General features: G+C 40.3%; 1 protein-coding gene across 1 annotated transcript in view; it reads left to right on the top strand.

Annotated features, from left to right (window-relative positions):
• The window catches only part of LOC119719733 (formin-like protein), a 33,425-nt gene that overhangs the window by 12,727 nt on the left and 2,049 nt on the right, over positions 1–18,649 (top strand). The window contains exons 3-26 of the mRNA XM_038189230.1: positions 111–191; positions 678–757; positions 1,210–1,293; positions 3,127–3,289; positions 3,507–3,583; positions 4,744–4,837; positions 5,327–5,404; positions 6,039–6,149; positions 7,108–7,257; positions 7,684–7,785; positions 8,993–9,240; positions 9,936–9,957; positions 10,067–10,193; positions 10,747–10,871; positions 11,540–11,742; positions 12,643–12,790; positions 13,280–13,366; positions 13,958–14,107; positions 14,494–14,623; positions 15,509–15,672; positions 16,212–16,313; positions 16,485–16,523; positions 17,464–17,544; positions 18,328–18,421. Coding sequence (XP_038045158.1) covers positions 111–191; positions 678–757; positions 1,210–1,293; positions 3,127–3,289; positions 3,507–3,583; positions 4,744–4,837; positions 5,327–5,404; positions 6,039–6,149; positions 7,108–7,257; positions 7,684–7,785; positions 8,993–9,240; positions 9,936–9,957; positions 10,067–10,193; positions 10,747–10,871; positions 11,540–11,742; positions 12,643–12,790; positions 13,280–13,366; positions 13,958–14,107; positions 14,494–14,623; positions 15,509–15,672; positions 16,212–16,313; positions 16,485–16,523; positions 17,464–17,544; positions 18,328–18,421 — 2,740 coding nt within the window. The remainder of the gene's footprint in view (positions 1–110; positions 192–677; positions 758–1,209; positions 1,294–3,126; positions 3,290–3,506; positions 3,584–4,743; positions 4,838–5,326; positions 5,405–6,038; positions 6,150–7,107; positions 7,258–7,683; positions 7,786–8,992; positions 9,241–9,935; positions 9,958–10,066; positions 10,194–10,746; positions 10,872–11,539; positions 11,743–12,642; positions 12,791–13,279; positions 13,367–13,957; positions 14,108–14,493; positions 14,624–15,508; positions 15,673–16,211; positions 16,314–16,484; positions 16,524–17,463; positions 17,545–18,327; positions 18,422–18,649) is intronic.

Raw genomic sequence — 18,649 nt, 5'->3', positions numbered from 1 at the left:
ACCTCACCGTTTGTTTGTTTGTTTGTTTGTTTGTCAGTCACACTGTTTTCTCTTTGTCTTTGGGTGTTTGTGGCAAAGTTTTCTACATGTGTTTCTAAATTTGGTTGTAGGAAAAAGTCTCTGCGAAGGATCCGCCACACACGTACATCTTACGAATCAAACGGGTGATGGAACCGGGGAACACATCAAAGGTGAGAAACATTTGTCCAATTCGAGTTCAATAAACAATTTTTTTAAAAATATTAAATTATATGTATCAGGCCAAAAAAAAAAATTAGTCGGTCTCTGTCAGCACGCGCGTCGATTTTAATCATGCGCGTCAATTTTTTTTTTCCAAAATGTTCCGCGGTAGCTCCAACAGCGCCCTCTATTGCCGCACCTCCTCAGTTTTTTTTTACCAAAGAGCACCAAGGAATGGGAAATTGCACCAAGGCAAATGATCGAGAGCACCAAGGCAAATTATGGAGGACTCCAATGTACATGAGGACACCAAAAAAGCAAAATAGTACCCCACCTTGTTTGTACAATCCAAGCTTGAAGAAAAAAAAAAAAGCCACGTCCCCGCGTCAATTCCGGAACTTTGGTCTGACCAGAGACTGAATATATTTTATTTTGGCCTTAGCTTAGCTTTATTCATAAACAAATCTCAACTGCTTTTTCTTTCATGTTGCTTACAGCGCCAAAGAAAGAAGATATTTGACACGTCCACGCAGAACTTACGAGACTTGGAAATATCACTACGAACAAATAGTATACAGTAAGTACACACAGAGTTCACAATCAGCACAAACAAGCTGATGCCAAACAATCCCAACTTCTGCCCCACCCATCTCAAAAACAACTCCGCCCAATTCCAGCGCATCTAAAAAAAAACCTCCCCAAAGTCCAACCCATCTTGAAAACAACCCCACCCAATATCAACCCATCCTGAGCTGACCACACCCTGTCTACACCTCAGCCCCACCTACAATTGTTTTCACCAATTGCGAGCCAGCACCAGCTTGTTTCCAGTCCAACCCCACCCAACCTCTACCTTAGGCACTCCATGCATTCCCACTGGGCCACACCCGGGCCACACCCAGCCACACCCAACCCCACCTACCCTCCCTGCAACCCTCTTTTTCCACTTCGTTTCTCGACTCTACTTCTTCAGATGCATGTAATTGATTAATCATTGTATTTTCCCTACTTTTCTCTTCCAATTCTTAGATGGGTACGGGAGTTCCTGAACGAGGAGAATAAAGGCCTTGACGTACTTGTGGAATACCTCCAATGGCTCAACAAGGCCATGACGTGAGTACATCAGAAAAAGCTCTAGTCAAGTATTAGTCTGTGTCCAAACTGGGTGTCCAGATCCAGATCAGGTTATTCCCAGAGATGGTCAGCCGACCATCGTTGGAAATTGATCCAAAAATTCCACTTTTCACGAAAATGGCAGCACACCAGGTGCCACGATTTCACAGGATGCTTGAGACTTTTATTCACTTACAGTCAAGTAAGGTATTTCATAATAATTTGGGGCTTTTGTTTTTTGATGTTTGCAAATGTATATTACCTTTAAAGGGAAGATACAACATCAGCAAACATCAGAAAACAAAATGATCAAATTATCACCAAAGACCTTACTGGATTGTTAGGGAATGACAGTATAAAACATCCTGTAAAGTTGTGGCTCCTGGTGTGCTGACATTTTCAAGAAAATCTGTATTTTTCCAAAGCTGTTCGGCCGACCACCGTTGGTCGGCCGACCACCGTTGGAGAAAACTGCTCCTACTTTTTCACATTTCTTTGCAATTGATTACACACCTGTGAAGAGGTACAGGCCTGCTAGACTGATTCTCTGACATCACAATTCCCCAAAGTCTATAAATTGCTCCGTTTCATCTTAAGTGGGGTCAGGGAACCAGACTACAAGAAAATGATTGGTTTTCTTGGTTTTTCAAGCATCTACAAGCCAAAACGTGAAACAAGTCAGTTTAACATTATTTGCTATAACATTTATTTCTGAAAATTGCAGCAAAAGCAATGGTTGTACATTGTCTTTAACAGTGAAATAGACAGTGAACTGACACAATAAACTTGTAAGGGAAATACCTGTACAACGTTTATACAAGGTTACATCCATAAAATGTCTGTGAACTTTGCACTTCTGAGAAAAGTGGTATCTGGAGTAGTCAGTTTTCATATTGCATTGTGCAGTACCATTTCCCTTTGGCACAATTAACGTTCAGTTTCGAGGTATAATGACCTACTTACACTTCCATGGAAATCCCCCCCCCCCCCCCTCAGTCTAAAATGTAATTAGATTAAACTCTACAACAAAAATAAAAAGTGAAAGTTCACCCTGATATGCCAGATCGACTTCACTTCAACCCAGAATATAAAAAGTTCTTTCACTTGGGGAAATTTATTAACCGATACTGTAAGAAAGCAAAAGTGAAAGGGGCCATTGCCTGACAAAATTACTAAAAAAATTACTACTAATAAATTTTAGTTTTCATATCCTTGAATGCTGTCTTTAAAGAAACAATTGAGAAACAAAAGCTAATTTCCCAGATGATGTTATCGATCGACACAGAGCCAGCATGTTTGTTTGGAGGGAAGTAAGTGTTTAGAAAATGACGTGTCAACGTTTATTTAGGAACATGACTTCTGTTTGCTTAAAGAAGCCAGCCGTTAATGATCACAAGCTGAGTTCCGACATTGGATGAAATCATCTGAAATCACTGAACATTTTAAGAGCATTAATATAAGTTTTGATGCCAAATGAAATTTTATGAAAAGAAACGGGGAAAAAACCCAAAATAGAACCCAGAAACAATCCAAATTATTAATAAATTACAATTTTAAAAAGTTTAAGGGACTTTAACCCATAATGCATTGCATTCTGATGGTGTATGGTTCCCTGAATTCTCGCACCAATTATATACCAGTTTTAGGCAGCAGCGGGAGACCCTCCTTAAGCCCACCTCTATATGCTAAGTGAAAAGTATTTCAAGACAAACCTTTTATCAAGAAGTTTATGAGAAAAAAAAAGGAACATGACAAATACTATAGGTCCGGACTTGAACCCACAATGCATTGCAGTGTATGGTACCCTGACTTCTTGTACCATTTGTCTACCAGGTTTGAGGAGCAGCTGGAGACCCTCCCCAAGCCCACCACATCACGCAGCATGCGGACTACCAGGCGTAGCTCCAAGCCCGGCGGATCCCCCAACCACCTGGCCATCACGCGAGACGACGTCCACGTCTGTATCATGTGCTGCAGGGCCATCATGAATTTTCAGGTATTTGGAGCCACTCCTGTACCTTCTCCTCCCCTTTCCCCAACTCTCTTAATACCGCCCCCAGCCGTTAACCCCTCCCCACCCCCAGCCCCTCCCTGCCCCAAGCCTGCAGCCCCCCCCCCCCCAACCCCCAATCCAAGCCCCCGACGTCACTCTGTTCTTAAAGGGGAATTTAATACCTTCAAGTCATTCTTCTTAATTTGTTTTATTTCCGCAGTACGGCTTCAACCTTGTGATTAACCACAACGAGTGCATCAATGCAATAGCACTCAGTCTCAACCACAAGAGCCCAAGGTAAGGGAAAAAATGATCTAAAAAATTTATTTAGCAGCAGAAGAATTGCAAACAGTGTGGACTTGCTACTTAGTCATTCATGAAACCCTTGAAGAGCCAAAGTTGGGGAAAAAAAGGTGTCATTAAAAAAATAAGCTTGAGCCTGAATTAAAGATAGAGTACATCATTTGTAGCTATCAAAAAAGGATTTGGCCAAATTATTGTTAAAAAGCTTACTTGGTTTAAAGATAGTAATGACACTAAACTCTCTGTGAAATTATTCTTTCTGGCATAATGTCATTTTGAAGAAAACAATAACAGAAGGTCATTTCCAACGATGATTCAAGTGACACATTTCTGGAAATTTCCGTTACTAATTGGTTTGTAATTTGGTGAATTTGTGAATGGGTGGGGGCAAGCGTTGACACGATGCACACGCGAGCGCAGTTGATATTATTCGTCGGTTCAGTGTGTGACATCGCGTGGCTGTAATCGGCTGAATGAGAACGTGTTCCAGAAGCTGATTTCGGGCGCAATTCGCAATATCACTCGGCAACTTCTGAATTTAAAACCGAGATCCTAGAATATTGTTTTCTCAGAATATACAGCAATCTCAAGCTAAAAGTTCAGCAGGTTAGCTGTTAAAGGGAATATACAACATTTGCAAACATCAAAAAACGAAATTATCAAATTACCACGAAAAACCTTGCTGGATTGTTAGGAAATGACATTTTAAAGCATCCTGTAAAATCGGGGCTCCTGGTGTACTGACATTTTCAAGAAAACGTGTGTTTTTCCAACACTGGTCGGCCGACCAGCGTTGGAGAAAACTGGCTTCTTTTCAAAAGCTGCTCCTAATTTTTCATATTTTGTTATTCCACATTTTGTTTGCGATTGATTACACACCTGCAAACTCAGTTTTATCAACATTTGCTATACATACTAATCCTCCAAATCCATTTATTTCTAAATATTGCAGCAAAAGCAAATGTTGTACATTCCCTTTAAGCACCCGTCCTTAGATTTTGAGCACTATTGTTGCTTCAAACGACAAAAATGCACAAGTGACAAATGATCTATTCTACCTTTAACAAACCTGTTGGGCAATACAGGCAATATTGGGCAATTTTTGAAAGGCGGCCCGTTTTAAATACAAGAATTTTCTTTTTGTTTCCTTCCAGAACCAAAGCCTTAGTCTTGGAGCTTTTGGCAGCGGTCTGCCTGGTCAAGGGAGGACACGAGATAATCCTGGGTGCCTTCGACAACTTCAAATTGGTGAGTGACGACTTCGAAACCAGACTTACGAAATCCCATCCAGGAAAAAAAAAATTAATTTGAGGGGATGTCGGATTATGGCCGCTAAGCCATCAAAATAAGCAGCGCAGAACGAAGACTCGTAGATATCACTCTGGTTGTGTTCCGGAAGTGTTGATCTGAGATTGACATGTCTAAGCTCACAAAATAAATAAATCGGACCAGAATCTTGCATGTCGGTCTCAAATTTCAGGGTCTTTGTCCAAGATGAAAAATTAATTTGAAGAATTTGTGTGAGGGAGGTATTACCTGCTGAGTCAGAATAAACGGTGCAGATCCTGCAGACAAATGTTTTGGCAAAGCTTGATCCCTAAATCCGGGGAAATCCAAACTAAACTAATTGCGTGCTGTCATAAAAAAAACCTGACTTTGAGATTGAATGACGAGTTTTGATGTGTACTACAAAGAATCCTTGACGATATCAATTTTTGTTTTCATTGTTCATTTCAGGAGTGTAGCGAGCGGTATAGGTTTGAGAACCTGTTTCAGTACTTCCAGAAATACGAAGACACGAATATCGACTTCATGGTAAGCTTGATTGAAAACACCTCTACATTTTTTTTCCTTTTCAACCGTCTGTTCCCTCTTTCCAACTTTAATTTTCCTGCTGTCATCATGGAAATTGATTTTTGGAAATCGTTAGATGGGTTTTACTAAGGGAATAAATATGTGCTTGGCTGGTTTTTAACAAATATGCTTGAAACCTATTTATTCCCATTCATCAATACCTTCAGTCAAAAAGCCAAAACTAGTCAAAAAATATAAATTTCCAACGATTTTGTTGAACAATTTTACTTCATGTTTTGTGAAACACCCTTCTAGCAATTGTTATGGTTTGTGCCTCGCACGAGTAATACTAGAAATCTCCTTATATGGAGATTGGCGCGTGTGGCGCAGAATGCAGCGTTGCCAGAAAAAGTGTTGAAAAACCAGTCAGTGTTCTATTAACTTCAAAATACCCACAATCCTGGCTCTCGACCAATAGGAATGGGTAAAAACTGTCTTAGGTATTTATGAATGAAGTCTTTATAGATGTGTGTAGCATGGAACTTGAGGAATCTTCTTGAAAACTAACTTGGTTGATTCTGATCATCAGTTTGATTTTGTTTTAATTATCATAATTCTTGTAACAACTCTTTTGTCTGTGATTTTCATTTGATAGGTGGCGTGCATGCAGTTCATCAACATCGTTGTACATTCAGTGGAGGAGATGAACTTCCGATCGTATCTTCAGTTTGAGTTCACCAAGCTGGGACTGGACCGGTACTTGGAGGTGAGTTTAATACTCTGGTTCTTTGGGTTTTAGTTCTGGTTCCTTGTCAAGTGCCAATTTAGCCCTTGGTTCTTTTGTTTGGTTCTTATATTTACCATTTTCTTAAGGATTCTGCTGTGGTTCTTCCAAAAGTTTCTGATGTTGGTCTCAGATTTTTTTCTGACTATTTTTCTCATGATGTTTATAAATTTATCATGGTCCAAGTTCAGCGCAAGATCTGTTTTGTTTTTCATATTTTTCCATGGGTCTTGGGTCTAGGCCTACTTGATCTCTGGTTCTAGGTCTAGACCTAGCTCTGGTTCTAGCCCAAAGTTTAATCCTATATCTGGGTCTGGTTCTAAGTCCTGGTTCTGGTTGTAACACTAAGTTTTATCCCATTTCTGATTCCATGTTAAGTCCTAGTTCAGGTTCTAGCCTTCAGATTTTTTCCACATCTGGTTCTATTATTAATCCTAGTTCCAGTTCTAGTCCTAGTTCATGTTCTAGCCTTCAGTTTTATTCCCTATCTGGTTGTGGTATTAGTCCTAGTTCCAGTTCTAGTCCTAGTTCAGGTTCTAGCCTTCAGTTTCATTCCATATCTGGTTCTAATTTTAGTACTAGTTGCAGTTCTAGCTAAAAGTTTTATCCTATATTTCATTCCAGTTCAAGTCCTAGTTCAGGTTCTAGCCTTCAGATTTTTTCCACATCTGGTTCTATTATTAGTTCTAGTTCCAGTTCTAGTCCTAGTTCATGTTCTAGCCGTCAGTTTTATTCCATATCTCGTTCTAGTTTTAGTCCTAGTTCCAGTTCTAGCTAAAAGTTTTATCCCATATTTCATTCCAGTTTTAGTCCTAGTTCAGGTTTTAGCCTTCAGTTTTATTCCATATCTGGTTCTAGTTTTAGTATTGTTCCAGTTCTAGCCCCCCAGATCAAGTCCTAGTTCAGGTTCTGACCCACACGTCTTCCCTCCAATTCCCAGAAACTGAAGAACACGGAGAGTGACCGCCTCCACACCCAGATCCAGGCCTACCTGGATAACATGTTTGACGTCGGCCAGCTGATGGAGGACTCGGACACTAAGAACCTAGCACTCGAGAGAGTGGGACAGCTAGAAGAGAACCTCTACCAGGTAAAACAAAAATCCTTTATCCCGGGGTTTCCCGCAAAGTTTGTGTTCTCTATAAGTGATCCCCTTTTGCCATTTCCTACGTTTTTGATACCTCAGTTGGTTGAGCAACGGTAATCCGGAAGTTACAGGTTCAAATCTCACTCAAGTCAATTTCTTTGTTCAGCCTTAATTTGAACTTTATTTTGCTAAACAGCCAAACCAACAAATAACTTTTCTGTTGACTGTGCATCAATCATTTTTACTTATCAATTTTGTCGACCTCATCATTAAAAAAATTGGATTTTTCAGAAAACTTCTCACAGTTTTGGGATGTATGTTTTCTTGTTTATGTGTGATACCCCTGAGTATATAGAGTATAGGCTTACTGAGATGGCAGACCTAAAAGTACGTTAGACTAAATTTGTCCAATTTGTCTTACTTCTGTAGACGAACGAGCAGCTACGACAACAAGAAGACGCGTCTCTCTCCAGAATAGCTGAGTTGCAGCTGGAGCTTGCCTCGACCAGTAAAGACCTGGAATCGCTCAAGGTGCGTCTGGTACCAGATCATCTCAAAATCGACCATCATAGAAAGTTGTTGATCCGTATCAATGTCTGATTTGCTGTCTAGACGTTAACACAAGTTCCCCAGGCAATTTTTTTCCTCAGAATCCTTGAGAATCAACACTGCGCAGGAATCCAATTACACATTCTGTGCTCTTCAATCTCATTAGCCTTTAGTCAAGTCCCACGTGCTTACCCGGACACGTGACGCACCCTGGATGCTGACACATAAAAAGACTAGCACGAGTGGTGAAGCCGCGAGGGCCTTTACCATCTCGTGGAGAACCCTTATGTTTTTCTTTACATTTTGTCTACTGATTTGGTAGACATGCATAATGCATTACCCGTTGTGAATTGACCAATGAAAATGCAGAATTACTAATGTAAATCAGCCGTCATCGGGCGCCAGACAGCACGCGCGCCATGGCGCGTGTGCTGTTGCTGCTAACCGCAAACCACCGTTAGATGATTGGTTTATATTGCTTGATTTATATTACATGAATAAATGAATAAGTGATTAGTTCCACGAGATAGTAAAGGCCCTCGCAGCTTTGCCGCTCGTGCTAGTCTTTTTTACCTGCCAGCATCCGAGGTGCGTTACGTGTCCGGATGGTCCGGGTATAGGCGTGTGGGACTTGACTAAAGGCTACAATCTCATGAGAATTAACCCAACAAAAATGAAACAGAAAAGAAAATGACAACCACATGCAGACAAAAAAAATTACTAGAAGGGTTTGGAAGTGATGGCAGATACGAATTTGCTAATAAAAAGACCATAATTGTCTTCCTTATTTTGACAAAACCTGCAGCCTTTTGCAACTGGTGATGTACATTTTAAGAAGACAAAATTGCTGTTTATCAAATTAGGTTTTGCCCTTTACCGACGTTTAAACACTGTATACTCAGTGTGTTACCTCCCGAGTGAAAGTTGGAAAAATCACTCGGGTGGGACTCGAGCCCACGACCTCCTGCTTTCTAGTGCAGATGTCTTACCACTCGACCACCGAGCTAACGGGATCGGTTGGAAATTGCTGTTCTTGATATTTTGTTAATGCTCCACTGCACTTGTAAATAGAGGGTTGTGGGTTCGAACCCAAGCAATCCTGTGAAACTTTTATCCTTGCAAGTAAATATGTCGGGAATCTTCTCCAAAGGTTTAAATGTTCTGCTGCTTTTTAAAATTTGATCCGAAGACCCAGAAGAGAGAAGCCGATGTCACGATCGAGACGTTAAAACGGACGTCGATAGCCCGAGGGCCGGGGAGCGGTGGCGGGGGCGGGACCGGGGGCGGTGGCCCTGGGGGAGGCGGCCCTGGGGGAGGTGGTGGCCCTGGCGGAGGTGGACCTGGCGGGCCTGGTGGTGGCGGACCTGGTGGCGGAGGAGGCTTCGGACCCGGTGACGGACCCGGTGGGGGATTCCCCCCACCCCCAGATGACCGTAAGTAGACACGGACGTTCTGAATTCGCTGAGATGGTCTTTTGCTCTTAGCTCTTTGAAAGTAACGATTACTTTTACCAGAGTAACTTCAAATGATCAGTTTTAAGACTATGTCAGTGTTTTGAACTTAAAGGGAATATACATCATTTGCTTTTGCTGTAATTTTCAGAAATGGATGGAATTGGGGGGTTGGAAATATATAGCAAATATAGTTACACTGACATTTTGAGGTTTTGGGTTCGAAAATGCTATAAAAAGCAAGTAAAACGATCATTTTCCTGTAGTCTGGTTCCCTGACTCCATATAAGAAGAAACAGAGCAGTTTACATACATTGGGGAATTGTAAGGTCAGGGAACCAGTCTAGCTGGCTCGTACCCGTTCATAGGTTTGTAATCGATTGCAAACAAGTGCGATGGTCAATTAGGGCCAGTATTTGAAAAAAAGCCAGTTGTTTCCAACGTTGATCGGCCGATCAGCGTTGGAAATTGATACAAAAATACCACTTTTCTTGAAAATGACAGTATACCAGGTGCCATGATTTTACAGGATGCTTTACACTGTCATTCACTAACAGTCCAGCAAGGTTTTCAAAATGATTTGGTTCTTTTATTTTTTGATGTTTGCAAATGTTGTATTTTCCCTTTAAGTTGGAAGTGAGCCATTGAAAATTATTATTGATCATTTTATGATCATTCTAGTGTGTTGAACTGTTACCAAATTGTAAAAAAAAAAAAAATTCGGCCCAATGGAATATCAGCCAATTGACTTAATTGTTCAACTCGTTTTCTCATTTTTCTTTTACAGTACCCCCACCCCCTCCTCCCCACCCCCTCCCCCTCCCAGTGCAGTTCCCCCACCCCCTCCCCCACCCCCAATGTTTGGTGTGCCCCCACCCCCACCCCCTCCTGGAGCACCCCCACCTCCTGGTGGTATCTTCGGAGCGGCACCCGATGGCTGTAAGTTCTTCTATCTTTGTTGTTGTTTACCTTGTGTGTGTTGTTTACGTTATTGTCAGTTTCTGACACTGATAAATTTGATTTTGTTCACGTAAATCAAAATTACGGCATTCATCCTCCTCTTTTAAAGCCTGTTCATTCTTAGAGCAAATTTAAAGGTTAAAATAAATGTTACAGTGAAATTACATTTGTAATGCAATCAAGCTAAATGAGTTGTTTGTCGGGAATTTTCATTTGGAGATTCAGGCCAAAATAGGGCCACTTCATCACATCACCTCATCACATCTCTTGGTGTTCCAACTTCCATAATTTATTAACTAAAGATGGTATCAGCATGCATTTTTCACAGCAGTAATGCTGAGATTGTGCTCTTTTCAAATGTGTAATAAAAAAAATTGGACCGTGGTCGACAAATGACTCATGTAGCTTGATCGCATCACATTTGTTGACATCAAAAATTGCATTTCTTTCACTTTCACTGTAGACTGAAACTTGTTCTATTTTCCCCATTTCTTGTACTTCCCTAATAACGGCAAACAAAATTTGGTTTCAGCTGTGACCATAAAAGGCAAGATCCGAACCAAATATCGTCTCCCGCTCCTCAACTGGGTCGCCTTCAAGCCCAACCAGATCGGGGGCACGGTCTTCAGTGAACTCGACGACACCAAAGTCATGAAGGTGGGTAGGAGGCAGTAACTAAAGGTTGCAGACCAGTAAATAAACTGCCGTAGACCCCAACGATAATTGCCCCCACTTCAAAAATTCAGGAAAAATACTCACAACTCTCCAAGGTATTCGAGACACACATCAAATTAAAGCTAATTTTATCATCTTTCATTTTCTTTTCAATTTTCGGGGGTTAACTAATGACTTTTAGGAGAAATTTCCATCCGAAGATGATCACCCCTTAAAGTGGTCCTGAAGACCATCGCCATTTTGAAAACCGACGCCTGCACTCTATGGCAAATAGAGCGCTTTTAGGGCTCCAATTTCATCCAAATTGCACAGAACTACAAGCTCACAGTCCTGTGCACGGCTTCCACCCATATTTTTAACAAACCCTCAAGTTCATGGCCCACAATATGCTCAAATAACGAAGAATTTGAGGGCATGCAAATCGTGATTTGGCCGGCGTAGGCGATTTTGGACCGATTTACTGGCCTGCAACCTTTAAATCCCCACGCTGCTGTGTAGAGCACTGTGCTTGCAGTAAAGTGTATTGCCCAAGGACAACATGTTTCATTGACTCTGTTCAAATCTCAAGTCTGAAGACTTTTCAATACCGCCTTTGAAATGACTGAAATGAACTTTTGAAATCATTCACTCTTTTCTCTTATCTCCCGCAGGACATCAACTTTGAGAATTTCGAAGAGATGTTCAAGACTCAGAACCAGTCCGCTGGCAACTTCACAGCCAAGGACGGGCCCAAGAAGTCCCCCTCCAAGAAGAAGCAACAGTCTCTCTTGGATCCCAACAGACTGCAGAACATCTCCATCATGAGGCGCAAGATTGAGCTGACTGTCAAGCAGATCGTAGAGGCTATCAAAAAGTAAGGGTTTTCTTCACCCAAATACTGTGTCAATCATAAGTCAGTCACAAGGCAGTCACAAGGCTGTCACAAGGCAGTCACAAGGCTGTCATAAGGCAGTCACAAGGCTGTCACAAGGCAGTCACAAGGCTGTCACAAGGCTGTCACAAGGCAGTCACAAAGCTGTCACAAGGCAGTCACAGGGCAGTCACAAGGCTGTCACAAGGCAGTCACAAGGTTGTCATAAGTTAAATCACAAGTCAATCACGATTCGATGATAAGTCAATCACAACTAAATCACAAGTTCATCACAAAGCCACCAGAAGACAAAATGACAAGACCAATTTACAAGTCATATCACAAGACATATTACAATTCCAATAAATCTCCTTAACCCTCCTATGCAAACATACATTCTGTGCCAAGTTGTCCTTGCTGTCCAAATCAATCAGGTAACTGTTTTCAACCCGTAAGGGGCCCAGCCCACATAAAGCAGGATTGACTGCCTTGGACTGTTTAAGTAACTTGATACAGCTATGCTTTGACTCCGGGTGAGTGATAAAACAGCTGTGACCACAACTTGCCTGTTTTGTCTGTTGACCCAGTTTGACTAGACAAAGTACTTGCTTGACATACGATCTGACTGCTGGTGACTAGCCTTTGTTAAAAGTATAGCTTGGGAAGTGGAAGTGAATTTTGACTGTCCGTGACTGCTTAAATAGCAGGAGGGTTAATGTAGAGAGGTAAATAAGGGTAAAGTAGCTTGCCTGAGGACACATCATTCTGCTAGACTATAATGCCTGACTCCAGTGACGAATCCCACTCCTAACCTCAGAACCACTTCCCCCTCCAAAAAGAAAATTTGTCTTAAAAAATATATATATTTGCAGGCTCAAATTTAAAAAAAAAAATTTTGCCCAGGTTGGATCTGAACCTGTTGGAACTGGACACCGTAGAGCAACTCCAGCGATTCTTGCCCAATGACGGCGAGGTCAAAGTCTTCAAACAGTACGAAAAAGACAAGAAACCTATCGAGCAACTGACAGAAGAAGATAGGCTGATGATCAGCGTAAGTGAAAACAAACGACCTAGTTAGCGAAAATTGGTAACCAGCTAAAATGGCATGTATTGTGCATTACTGCGGACTGGTTCCCATACGGCTTTCGCTCAGTTTGAAAAATTGCCTCATGATTCGTGTAAGGTTGTGTCCGAAACGGGCTTCCAGAGCTACAGCTACGTCTATTGTCAGTGCCTCCACGCGTATTTTCAACAGGCGCAGACCTAGACCTGATTCGGATGCAGCCTAAGTTAAAAAATTAACAAGTTTTACTTAAATATTGGTTACCAGCTAGAATGGCATGTATTGTTCAGTACTGTTGACTGGTTCCCACACGACTTTTGTTTAGTACAAAACTTTGCCTCATCCAAAAAATTTGAACTGAAATTATTTTTTTTAAACCCATTTAACTTCTTACTGTTTCTTTTATTATAAAACTCATCTGTTTATGGGTTTTTCCACTGTCTAACTTTAATAATCTTACCATTTTTTTCTCCACAGTTGTCCAAAGTGGAGAGACTGTCCGACCGTCTTGCCATCATGAGTTTCATGGGCAACTTTGACGACACGATTAAGGCCATCAAACCAGTAAGATGCTAATCTGTCATCCCAAATTAAGTTTCAAACTAGGTTTTGCCCTTCACCGACGTATAAACACTGTATACTCAGTGTGTTACCTCCCGAGTGAAAAGTTGGACAAAATCACTCGGGTGGGACTCGAACCAACGACCTCCTGCTTTGTAGTGCAGACGTCTTACCACTCGACCACCGAGCTAACGGGATCGGTTGGCTGGTTCGAATCTGATGTACATAGCAGCGGGTACTGCATAACTATTCATATTAAAGATGGAATTTTGCGTCGGGGTGATGTAAATCAAACTAGGTTTTGCCATTCATTAAATTAAATTTGTTTAGAGTAAACCTATTTGTTCTCAAAGATGTAACTTACGTTGTGCAGTAACTAAACTATGTATCTTTGTTACCAAATCTGACATAGTAAATCAATACTCCAAAGACAAATTTCTACAATTTCAAAACTACTTTCAGAGAGTCAGTAAATTAAGCTGTAAAAATACCCTGTAAATTGCTCAAGCTTTTGTCTTCTCAGGATTAAAGAAATCCACAAAATACACAACCATTTCTTATTCAATTCACTTTTTAACGATTCCTTTCCGTCAGCAACTGAATGCCATAACGTCGGCCTCACTCACTATCAAGACCTCCGCCCGGCTCAAGAAGATCTTGGAGATTGTCTTAGCGTTTGGCAACTACTTGAACAGCGCTAAGCGAGGAGCAGCCTATGGGTTCAAGCTGCAGAGTCTGGACACGGTAAGCACAAAAAAAAACAAAAAAAACATCAAGAAATTTTTAAGCAGAAAAATATTACTTAGCATATTTTTCTGATCAGTAAACAATCGGTGGAGTACCAGTCACACACACTACACATTGCTTTTGCCGGTTACCTGCTTTTGCTAAGCGTATATTTTCTGTGCTTAGCAAATTTAGAACTTATGTCCAGAAGCAGGATATTTTACCCCAATTGATTTTGTCAACAGGAGCAAAGTTGTGTCTACGGAACTTTGTAAGCATGCCCTACAGTTTTTTTTGTTTTTTTTTCTTCCCCTTCTTAATTTCACGGAATCTTGCCTCACATTTTGACTTCTGTTTTGATAATTGATATCTGTATTTCTATAATTTCTTGGCTTTTGTTTCAGTTACTGGATACCAAGTCCACTGACCGGTCTATGACCCTACTGCACTACATCGTGGAGACGGTTCATCAAAAGTTCCCCGGTACGTCAGATTTTTGCTTGGATCTACAGTACGTTGAAAAGGCAGCTGCAGGTAGGAAAAACCCTTGGTTTTTTAGTTTTTCATTGTTAAAGGGAATGTACATCATTGGCTTTTGCTGTAATTTTCAGAAATTAACTATTTGAGGGGTTAGTATAATAGATCAAATATTGTTACACTGACATGTTTAGAGGTTTTGTGTTTGAAAATGCTGGCAAAACGAAGAAAAACAAAACTGTTCAAGTAGTCTGGTTCCCTGACTCCACTAAATATAAAATGGATCAATTTACAGATGCCGGAAAATTGTACGGTAAGGGAACCAGTCTAGCTGGCCTGCACCCGTTCATGAACATGTAACCAATAGCAAACAAAATTTGGACTGAACAAAATTGTAAATTTGGAGCAGTAGTTGAAAAATAGTTAGGTTTTTCCAACGGTGGTCGGCCGACCATTGTTGGAAATGTATACAAAAATACCATTTTCTTGAAAAGGACTTCACACCAGGTGCCATAATTTTACAGGATGCTTTAGACTGTCATTTACCAACATCCTTGTAAGGTATTTCGTAAACACTTGGTAGTTTTTTTTTTGATGTTTGCAAATGTTGTATATTCCCTTTAAAGGTAATATACAACATTTACAAACTTCAGAAAACAAAACTACCAAACTGTTATGAAGTACCTTACTTGACTGTAAGAGAACAATAGTCCCAAGCATCCTGTGAAATCATGGCATCTGGTGTGCTGCTATTTTTGAGAAAAGTGAAAGCGTTGCATCAATTTCCAACAGTGGTCGGCCGACCATCTTTGTGTCACTAGGATAGGTATGAGTTAACTGCACTCAGCTCCCATTCAGCTGTCCAACTTTCAAAGACTCGTTTTGAGTTTGCAAATTACTTTCAGACCTTTTAAAATTCCAGTCTTTTCATAATCTCCGTAGTTTCGTTGGAGAACCTGGTGATAGATATCAGGCAGTTGACGTCGGGCATCCAGCTCAGCAAGCGAGAGTTTGCCCAGCAGCACGACAACTCGATCCTGAGAGATTTCCTCCTGGCAAATGAAGACAAAGTCAAGAAGGTCGACAGCGACATGAAGAAAGCAGAGGTAAACATATGCTCTCCGTACTATTTTTTGGGAGTGGCACCCCTGAAACTAAAGTTATCAAATTCGTAAATACGCTAAGAATGTTTACTAACTCAGCAGATTTGTGGCATTGAACCAATTGTATAATATGCAGATCATGGTAACCGGTGTAGCGTGAACTTAGGTTTCTGTGAAATACGGACTCATTGGTAGTATTGCGCATTCCTTAGCGAAGATAATTAGGAGAGTGACCGGTCTTGTGAGAGGGTTTAACCAATAAAAGGGTGAAGGAGTCAGATTTTCATAGAAGTCTGATTTTCATGTGACACCGGACCTTCTAAGCAGTATTTTTTCGGTTAAAAAACTCCTAAGCAATATTTTATTCCGTTAAGCAGGTTTGAGAAAAAGGCTTGATTCTAATTTTGAAATTATTTCTTAAGATTATTTAAATAAAATGTAAAAAAAAGCAGGAATTTATAACATATAATTTTTAATCAAAAATTTCAAAAAGGAAGTGTCTGATTGGTTCTTTGGAATGGTTGCTATGTTCTTGTTGCTAGGAGGCCTACAATGAAGCGGTCGGTTACTACGGCGAAAACCCCAAGATGTGCCCGCCCAGCACGTTCTTCTCCCTCTTCCAGCGTTTTGTCAACGCTTACAAGGTAAATCTTCGTTGTCCCTGTCGTCAAAATTGCATAATTGTCAGGGATGGTGAAAATGCAGGATTTAGTTGTGGAGAGTTGGAGAGTTCGAGTCCAAATTTTACATTGAAATTTATTTTTTGGAAATCATTGCAAGATTTAAAAGTCATTTATTTTGTGATTTCATAACAGAAAGCAGAAGCAGATAACGAGCATCGGAAAAAGCAAAAGGTAAAATGGCAACCACACTTCAAAACAAGAAATACTTACTTGAAATTATATAGTTAATAATTCATTATTTTTTTTGGGGGGGGGGGGGGTGGTTTCTTGTCAGTCTTTAGTGTAACATTACTTTTACATGAGACAACTGTTCCTAAGTTACATTTTGTTTGCTGTTTTTAACATTAATGTGACCAGCTCCACAAAAAATGGTATAAAGTCGCGCTGAGCATTATTGTGTAATGGCCTAACATTGAGAGGGTGAACATTTTATCAAAATATGATTTTCATTTTTTGTCATGAATGCCATCTTTAATACCTACAGTTTCAGATTTCATTCACAGAAAAGTTGATTCTGAAGAGTTACATTTTGTTAGCTGTTTTTAACCACATAAATGTGACCGGCTCCACAAAATAGGATATTAAGTCGCGCTGAGCATTATTGTGTAATGACCCGCTCAACATTGAGAAGGTGAACATTTTGTCAAAATATGATTTTCATTTTTTTGTCGTGAATGACATCTTTAATACCTACAGTTTCAGGTTTCATTCACAGAAAAGTTGGTTCTGATGAATAAAAAGGGAAAACCAACCATTTTGTGTGCGTCGTTCTGTTGTTCTACAACAAAGGCAGCTATTTCAAAGCCTGTTTTCTCAGTTGTGTAATTTGAACTCCAAGGATTTAATCAATACAAATACGTCATGTCTCCAGAACGAGAGGGGCTATGGAGCTCTATTATACACCAAATGAAAGCTTACACTGTGGGCTTTCCAAACATGTATATGACTCAATTTCACCTTTTTGCGACATAATACCCTTTTTTGTGGAGCCGGTCACAAATGTCATTTTTATTTTTTTGTTTTGTTCAAATTTGAAAGGGAAATTGAGGGTTATAAGTATTTGATCAGAATGTTTATTTATGCCAATTGTTTTCTTTATTCCACAATGTAGGAGGCTGCTTTGGAGACAGCCGCAAACATTGAGGCGGCCAAGAAGTCTCGCAAGCAGAAAGATCAGAAAAAGGTCAATCAGGTATGAGACAGACCGCTAGAGGGCGCTGTTTGCTCTGTCCCTCTCCAATTATAAAAACTAACTCGTTATAAATCCATTTGGCCACAAAACCAATTATTTAAGTGTACTGTATGCCATATTTATGCACAGGTCACACACACATGCTCAATGCCACTTCGATTGCCAAGGTATTTCACAAATTGCTTAAAGACGGATGCTTTGTGCTCTTTGAAGAATGGATGTTTTTCTCCTAACGACTTTTCAATTTGTATGTATTGTTCTAACAAAAAAAAACCCACTTTATTCCGATTTTTGGGTGTCGGCAACCCTCTGAAAAAGGAAGATCATTTTGCGCACAAATTAATCACCCTGCGAGAGCTGAATTATTGTCCGGTAGCCAATAATTCCATTTTTTCTGGGAAATAATTCAATCAATATCGGTGGATGTTTTTCGGTCGATGTCTCATTCAAAAGTGAATAACTTTTATATTTCTTAGGAAAAAGCAATCGATAAAAACAAATCTATTTTGGAGGTAAAAAAAGCACGGGGAATGCATCTTTAACATGGGTGTGGCTTCTTGATTAGTCTTTAAGTAGCTGTTAGTCGTCTTGAAAGCAGTCTAGCTTTACAGTACTCATCATCAGTTAAAGGTGCAGTCTCATTCACGAAGAAAATTTCCCAGCTACGAGCGTACTTCTAATTTATGGCCTGCAGTCAATTTAACTTTTCATCACAAATGTTACTTTGAATTACTGGTTTTCAAATCTCATCCTTGATTGTTCTTTTATATTTGTTATCGGCAGGACGCCATGGTGCTTGAGCTGCAGAAGAAACACAGGAACCACCAGGACAAGAGGCGAGAAGCTTCAGACGGAGCCATAGAAAATATCATCTCAGGTACAGAAACAACCTTTTTTTTTTAAGACGACAAAACTCATGTTTGATAGTCTGATGCTCATTCTTTTTTGCTAATAAAGTGACAAATAATACACACATATGAAAAGTACTCATGTACAGTATGTCCCAGAAAAGTGTCCGTCTAACTACTTTTGAAATAACTACAAACCCGTGAAGTCAATTTTGAAAATGTTTTATTGTGTTGATACTCCTTATCCTTGACCTAAA

Source organism: Patiria miniata, unplaced genomic scaffold (genome assembly GCF_015706575.1).
Source record: "Patiria miniata isolate m_02_andy unplaced genomic scaffold, ASM1570657v1 HiC_scaffold_8, whole genome shotgun sequence".
NCBI lineage: Eukaryota > Metazoa > Echinodermata > Asteroidea > Valvatida > Asterinidae > Patiria > Patiria miniata.
Note: the sequence above shows the minus strand (reverse complement) of the source record. Positions and strands in the feature narration are given on the sequence as shown.